At 38.9% G+C, this 7,565-nt stretch overlaps 1 protein-coding gene across 1 annotated transcript; it reads right to left on the bottom strand.

Moving 5' to 3' along the window:
* Window positions 1-450: 450 nt before the first annotated feature.
* Window positions 451-4,914, bottom strand: LOC117498538 (coiled-coil domain-containing protein 106-like). Its single transcript, XM_034150697.1, has 2 exons — window positions 4,605-4,914; window positions 451-975 (listed from the first exon to the last, which is right to left on the bottom strand). Exons 1-2 carry the CDS (start codon window positions 4,771-4,773, stop codon window positions 659-661), a joined length of 486 nt encoding a protein of 161 aa, XP_034006588.1. The 5' UTR covers window positions 4,774-4,914; the 3' UTR covers window positions 451-658.
* Window positions 4,915-7,565: the final 2,651 nt, after the last annotated feature.

The raw sequence follows: 7,565 nt of genomic DNA, 5'->3' as shown, positions 1-7,565 counted from the left end.
TATTAATGAATCATTCGTTAATGGTTACTTAATGAGGAGTTCCTGGGAGACTTTGAAGCAATGGTCCGCTGCAGCAGGGCCCTTTTAAACCTGTCATCTTCGGCTGGCTTGGGTCCCACACTGGATCAACTGGTGGAGGTGGATCCGACTGTCGTTTTACTGCTTAAGTCATCATTATTTACCTTACCATTACTTAGGCCGTTTGGGTACGGTAAACTCAAGGAACGCAAACAAAAACAGTAGTTACCCATTACCTAATGATTACCTTACCGTTACTAAAACAGTAGTTACCCATTACCTAATGCTTACTTTACCATTCATTAAGCAGTATGTGTCCCCTCAAGTAAAGTAATGCATCAAAAACAGTAGTTACCCATTACCTAATGCTTACTTTACCATTACTAAAACAGTAGTTACCCATTAACTAATGATTACCTCACTATTATCTTACCATTAGTTAAGCAGTTTAACTAACAGACAAACAAACAAACAAACAAACAAACACTGTTGATGACAATGACGGATCTACAGCCACTGAAGTTTTACATTTTTATTGAAACAAGGATGAACATAAAAAAAAAAAAAATGTAAATAAAAACGACTTTTTATAAAAAAAAACTAAAAACAAGTGCAAAGCAAAAAAACATCCATTCCTTCCTCACTTCCCCTTTGGATTAATGGATAATAGTCCTCCATTCGTCTTTAAGTCCTGGACCTTCCCCTCTAAATGTTGGTCCTTTATGGCAGACTTACACATCTCCGAGAAACAGAGAAGGGTTTCCTCCTTCTTCAGTGTTCCCCGGATATCTTGGAAGATGCCCGGGTTCACGGCATGCAGTTCTGCAATTCCTGCAGTGTCGGCAATGGTTTTGCGGTCCACTCCTACCGCTCTGTAAGCCGCCGTTTTATTGTTGCCCTTGTTCACCGCCTCAAGAACACGCTTGTAGCGGGTTATGGCGTCTTCTGGGGTCAGGACTGAAACAGAAAAAAAGACAAATATTTAACTATTTAACAACAGTACTTTGTTGTTGCCTATCCTAATGATGTCTGTAGTGCAGAAATCAGTTTGGATATGGGTTTATTAGTATTGATAATATTCTTGTACTAGTGTTATATAGTGGTAGTGTAATCCTTACATACAAAATTGTGTAATGAATTGGTGTAGTGTAAAGGTATTACTAGTCGTGTAGCTTTGCTCAAAGTAATGTTTAAATGTTAGTTATTGTGTTTGGGGTGTGTACCTTTATATACAGAAGTTAGGTTTGGGCAATCAGCTCTACTTTTATCCAATCATGTTTAATAGAGATAACTGATAAGACGATCCACAATGTGGATTTAACGCTATATCGAGATTGCTCCGTTTCTAATTTATAACGCATCAATATTGCCAAGTTTTAGCCTGGCATCCTCATGTCTCAGCAGCCTTTAAATGGAACAGTTCGGAGAAGGTGCTCTCCCTGTTTTTTTTAAAAAATCTGACACTGCAGGTTAATGTGAGCGTGCAGAGACCAACAGAGATGGAGTTGTTTGGAAACACTGGTGTCACTCTGAACAGAGCGACATCACAGCATGTTCTGTTTAACATTATAGGCCTACTTATATTCAGGGATGCAAACACACGTATGGTGAAAAAAAGAGAGAACTATTCGAAACAGAAAAAACAGCGTAATATACCATCTGACAAAGGCCTGCGCTATAATGCTTCAATTAACTGGCTATTCTTTATAATATACTCTGATCAATAGGAGACAGAGATGTTAAGTTACAAATCAAGGGTTTTTATTATTATTTAGATCAGGGGTGGGGAACTTTTTTCGCTCAAGGGCCATTTCAATTTTTACAACTTTCTCCAAGGGCCGTACAAATTATTGAACTCAATTTCTGCTTAAAAATACTAAAATCACAGCCCATTCATTTCGCCTTTCTTTCATGCTGTGACAAGATGTGTGCAAATTTGTTTTTAAATGTTGAAGTTAAATGCATCAATCTGGTGCACACCCATATGAAACAGACCTGTAAGCAGATTTCTCTTTTTCTTTATGGATATTTTACAAATCACTCCCCTTTTAAACTGTATTCTTGTTATTTTAAAAAACGTTTATGTTACTGTCAAAGTATTTTATAGCTGTTTTTCATTTAGTCTCTTTTTTTTATATAACTATAATGATCATATCAAGGTGTGCCTTAACCTCACTGAGCTGAGGTTATTTGAGCCTCTCAGCCTGTCAGGAGAGAGCTCTCTTCCACCTGGTTGTAGAAAAAGCTCTTTATAGCTAGCTAGCTAACCAGATGCTAATAACAACAGATCGCCAATGGGCTTACAACTAAAGACACAGCCACGCAAAAACTGCGGCATGTATAAGGCATCCTTATGGGTACTGCAATATTTGAAGTGCTGGAGCGGCGTTCCGTTGTCCGTCAGTCTTACCCCATTCACACCAACGGTGTTTCGGGGCCGGTTCGGTGCTGGTGCTTGAAAAGCACCGGGTTTTCCTGTTCACACCGCAGCGGAGCAGCCTCTAAGCTCCGGAATCCGGTTCGTTTCGAGCACCAAAAAGTTGTCCGTCTAGAAGCAAGAACCGCATACGTCACGCTTACGTTGGAGGGGGGCGAGATTAACCTGAGCTAACAGTTAAGGCGAGTACGGCAAATAAAAGTTGTAACAAGCAGTAGTGCTGAACAAAGTGACTAGAACGCAACCACACACTTGTAAAAAAAAAACACGCTTTATAAAGTCAGGCAACACTAACCAGGCTTCGTGTGATTCTGTTTATTTGTACCTTACTTTGACCATCCGTTCGCTGTTATTGGTCATTGTGGAGAGCAGGCAGACGTTTTGTTTGTTATTATAGCAGCTATCGGATGGAATCAATACATGGGCTGCACAGGTTGTCATGTCCGACTATCACAAGTAGAATCATAATGAAAAATACGTCGGTAAAAAGTGCCTGTAGAAATCGGCTTAGCAAGTAGTCAGTTTAGCTTCGGTTGCTATGCTAACATCACCCATGTTATACCAGAGAAACTTTCATAACAGCGTTGTGATGCCAAACAGCGTCAATTCAGACTGACACCAAACAGCGTCAATTCAGACTGACACACATTCACTTAAGGGGAACTGGGGATATGCAACAGCTGCTTGTGTGACAGTCAGACAGTGAATACTTTAGAGCCGTGTGAGCTAACCCGGAGCTAACGGGAGAATACACTCGTGGAAGAGCAGCCGGCCAGCACTGCAGCGGTCGGTAAATGCCGCTGAAACACATTAATAAACAATGAACCACGGCACTCTGGAGAAAAGTATAAGGTTGGAGAAGTCGTTATTTAATTTAATCTGGCTTCGTATGATTAAAAGCAACGCAGTCCCCGGCCCGTTGTTGTTGTGAGGTGAGCTCCGTTGGGGAGAAAATCAGCGACATAAACTGTGACGTCATGACGCAGCAGCGGCAATACCAGTCGGTCTCTGAGCGGTGTGAAAAGAGCCGGAGCTAAACCGAAGTACCGGTTCCGAACCTGAAAAGCTCTAGCACGGAGCTTGAACCGGAGTTGCGTTGGTGTGAAAGGGGTATCTGTGAGTCGGACCCCCCACACCCCCAAAACGAAAACTCTTCGGTTCTCCACGAATTACACAAGTCACCCAAATCAGCGTTAAAAGGTTAGCCTGTTTTAATTTTGAACGCAAAAAACAATGCTGTGTTAAAATAAAATACTCTCGTTTCTAGCGCCCTAATGTCATTTACTTATTTAACAATTTAACTAATTTAACCCATAAGAACCCAGACCCATTTCTACTTTTGGGGAAATTAAGGGGAACATAATTTAGACTAAATAGACCACATTTCTGACAATGTCACATTGAACTTTAATGGTAAAGTAACTCTTATTTATAACTTAATGAATGAGGAGGATTTTTTGATTTAAATTTGTTTGAACATTCTTTGAATTGAAGAATAAAGAATATATTAACTAAATATAATTGGATCAGCTAAATTAACTGAGCAGATCATAATCATATTTCTAATTGTGACATATGTGTTACTCCAGATTTACTGTGAAAGTTTAAGGTTAATGTCCCGATGTGACATCAGTGTCACAGCGATTTTTATCTAATTTGTTTCACATCAATTTGATCAAGAAATGTTAACAGGTTAAATGTAACAAAGGACATGTTATGTAAGCATTTTAATTCTTAAATGGCTTGATTTGTACCTTTAGCAACCAAAAACAAGCCTCTGAAATGTAGCTAGTTCTGTCACATGTGTTAGCCCAGCACATGACCCACCAGACTGTTCAGGGTGTGTCACTTAAGGACTTTATGAGATAAAAACAAGTCTAAAGCTGTATAAGGAACTTTACAGAACATTTAAATGTCATGTAAGCGCTTTGAGCTCCAGGAAGGGGCTTTATAAATGTAATGTATTATTATTATTATTATTATTATTATTATGTAACAACTGTGTCACGGTGGGTCCTCGTGGTTTAGCTAGCAACCTCAAATCAGATAGCACAGAACAAAAAGTGTAATACATGTGTCAATTGAGATGATTTCGCGAAGCAGTGTTACTAATTTTTCAAATAAAAAAGAAATTTCAATTCATACTTACATTCTGACAACAAACGCTTGCGGGACCCCATCTTCTTTCGTTTGCTTCTCCTCATGTCCATTTTCAGCCGAGATGCACGTGACAGGCTCATGGCCAATCGTAGCACGTGAATGCTATGAAGGGGCGTGTCTTGCGTAGTGCTCCAGCCGGATCCCGATTTGCAGCGCATTAACACTTTATTACGGTTTTAATATTTTAATTGTATATCAGTGAAGATACAGAAGCTGTGCTTTGTCAATTTAACAAGGAAGATGAAATACCTGATTCAAAACATCAAAACTATTGGTTTGAATCGTGTGAACAAGAAATGAGGATCAGGGTGCTCGGGCGCTAGTGCGCTCCGCGGCGGAGTTCGCTGTGCTTCAACTTCCGGTCTGGCCTGGCAGCGGCAGCACATCTTGAACTACGCTGGGTGTTAGGGTTTGTGGACGGGCCGCAGTAACGCAGTAGTAACGCCGCAGTAGTCTATGGTTTTAGGTTATCATGACACTGCACACCAAACAGACTTTTAATGAAAATGGAATTGCTTCAAGGAAAAATGAAATGCAAACTCTGCAAAAAGGAGGAAACTGGAGAAACACTCAAACGTCGACGGACTGCAGTGGTAAGTCTTACATTTTTAGCACGGGTTTTAACGATGACTTCCTCTGTTTACTGATATGTCATGTTACAAAGATAAGTTCTTTATCAGGAAAAAAGGACTAGGAATTTACGATTGGTCTTTTGTAGGAAGTGCCGACGTAAAAAACACAGAGGGAAAACGACGAAGAAGTCAGTGAGGTGTTTGTCCCTGTTTGAGAGGAGCAAATTATCCTTGTTCAGCTGGATGAAATACATTTACAGGTAATATTAATTCATCAATAATATCAGTCATTTCCTCAGAGCACAGCAAATGAATGCCTGTAAGTATTACGTTTATTTTAAGCATGTTGACTGTTGTTTAACATTGCCGATATCTAAATGCTAATTTCAGTTAGCGCGTCAATTCCGTTATCCATTATATGTTAGCATTGAGCTAGCGGACTAAATGCTAGTTATTTGGCAATTCACAACGCAGGCGGCTTGGAGGTGTGGCGGGGCACATTGGCGTCGCTTTCACACCAAGCCCCCAGGAACTGCAGGTATCCCTTGAAAAAGAGATAGTTGATCTCAATGGGATTTTTTACCTGGTTAAATAAAGGCTACAAACAAACTGCGCCGGACTCTGATGACAATATTCGAGAGTTATTTCCCTCGGCATTATGAACGCGCATCTAACCCACGGGACCGCGCCGCCCGGCACGTTCATGTTACGTGTTCAGTACTACATGCGTTTTACCCATAGACTGTATATATAAAGATTTTACCTTTACCCATGGATGCACAATAAGAATGGACCCATATCGCCTTACTGTTCGGGTGTTCAGAGCAGAGCTCCCTGTTGGAGCAGCAGAGCGTGATGTGAACAAAAAAATGTTTCTGTCGCAATATTATTTAAGGAATCGTTGAGCTAGCTAACTAGGATACATTGTCACTATCTGCTAACATTAGCTTTAGCCTTCGTTTTCTAATTTTTTCATAGGCTATAAACAGAGGTGGTATAAGTATAGATCTTGTACTTGATTAAAAGTAGAAGTACTCAGATCGGGTACTTTAGTAAAAGTAGAAGTACTCAGATATTGTACTTGAGTAAAAGTAGAAGTACTCAGATATTGTACTTGAGTAAAACACAAGTACTCAGATATTGCACTTGAGTAGAAGTACTCAGATCTTGTACTAGAGTAAAAGTAGAAGTACCAGAGTGTACGAATACTCTGTTACAGTAAAATTCCTGCATTCAAAATGTTCCTCAACAAAAAAATGGGTTCAGAATGTTTAAATGTGTGATTATTCTAATAGCTTAAAAATACATGCGTAGATGCTCTGATATAGGGAAACTTGATAGATAAAATTAATTAGCAACATTAAAATATTCTGTTTCATTTTGAGTAATAACAAATGTCTAATGTGAATTATATAATTAATACATTAGCCACTGGTGCTGAATGCGTTCGTCTTCATATGTTTTTGTTCATATTTAGTAATTTTATATTGATCTTTAACAGATTTTCCAAGGGACTGCAGCTAAGGCAAATTGACATGCTGCAGGATGACGTGGCAGGAAGCAGTCGTACGCTGTCAACAATTAGCCAGAAGTTGAGGAAGGTCTGCAAGAGTGCAATCAGGAGGAGAGAAAGGAGGGGAAAGCAGAGACTTGGAGGACCAAACGAATTTGTCATGCTGGACGAAAGCAACTTCTACCACAAAAGGAAGGTGTGTATAAACTACAGAGCCTTAGCCTTTGGCCTCACTAAAACTAAAAACGTTGTTTTTCAAGGTGAAATAATAACATATCTTTTAAGGTCAGAGATTAACAAATGACTGAGCAAAGTAATGTAATTTTATAATTGTGTCATTCACACCCTTATGACTGGCGTGCTTAGGCTTCCAAGACAGAGTATACATTAGAGAGAGCCAGCTCCACAGTGTATACACAGTCAAATAACAGAAAAAAAGAATTTAGAAGCTAAGAAGTATCTCATCCAATCAGATCAATAAGGAAATAAATCCTTATTCGTACATTTTATTACTAACATTTTAAAAGTGCTTAATCTATTTATATATCATCTAATTCCAATATCTATCTTACCTTTTCATGTTTCTTGCAGCAAAATAAGCAAACTTTAACTTAATAAAATTAAACAGCCTTTTCTGTTTGTACCACTACATTTTAATATTTTTCTCTTCTTTTTTGAGAAAGGAAGTGAATATTTTTTAATTGTAAAAGAACGCATATAACAAACACATTTGACTTTTTATCAATTGAAATTACTGATGTTTATTTTTATATAATTTTGTTGTCCTTTTTCACTGCTTTATTACAGTATGGTAGGGGAAGATTCGGTCCTACGTGGAGGAGGAGAACATGGGTCTTTGGTATGC

Source organism: Trematomus bernacchii, unplaced genomic scaffold (assembly GCF_902827165.1).
Source record: "Trematomus bernacchii unplaced genomic scaffold, fTreBer1.1, whole genome shotgun sequence".
Classification (NCBI taxonomy): domain Eukaryota; kingdom Metazoa; phylum Chordata; class Actinopteri; order Perciformes; family Nototheniidae; genus Trematomus; species Trematomus bernacchii.
Note: the sequence above shows the minus strand (reverse complement) of the source record. Positions and strands in the feature narration are given on the sequence as shown.

Coding starts and splice junctions, on each gene's coding strand:
- LOC117498538 (XM_034150697.1), bottom strand. CDS start 4,773: ATGCGCTGCAAATCGGGATCCGGCTGGAGCACTACGCAAGACACGCCC. Junction 976..4,604: donor CAAGCGTTTGTTGTCAGAAT/GTAAGTATGAAT, acceptor TTTCTGTTTCAG/TCCTGACCCCAGAAGACGCC.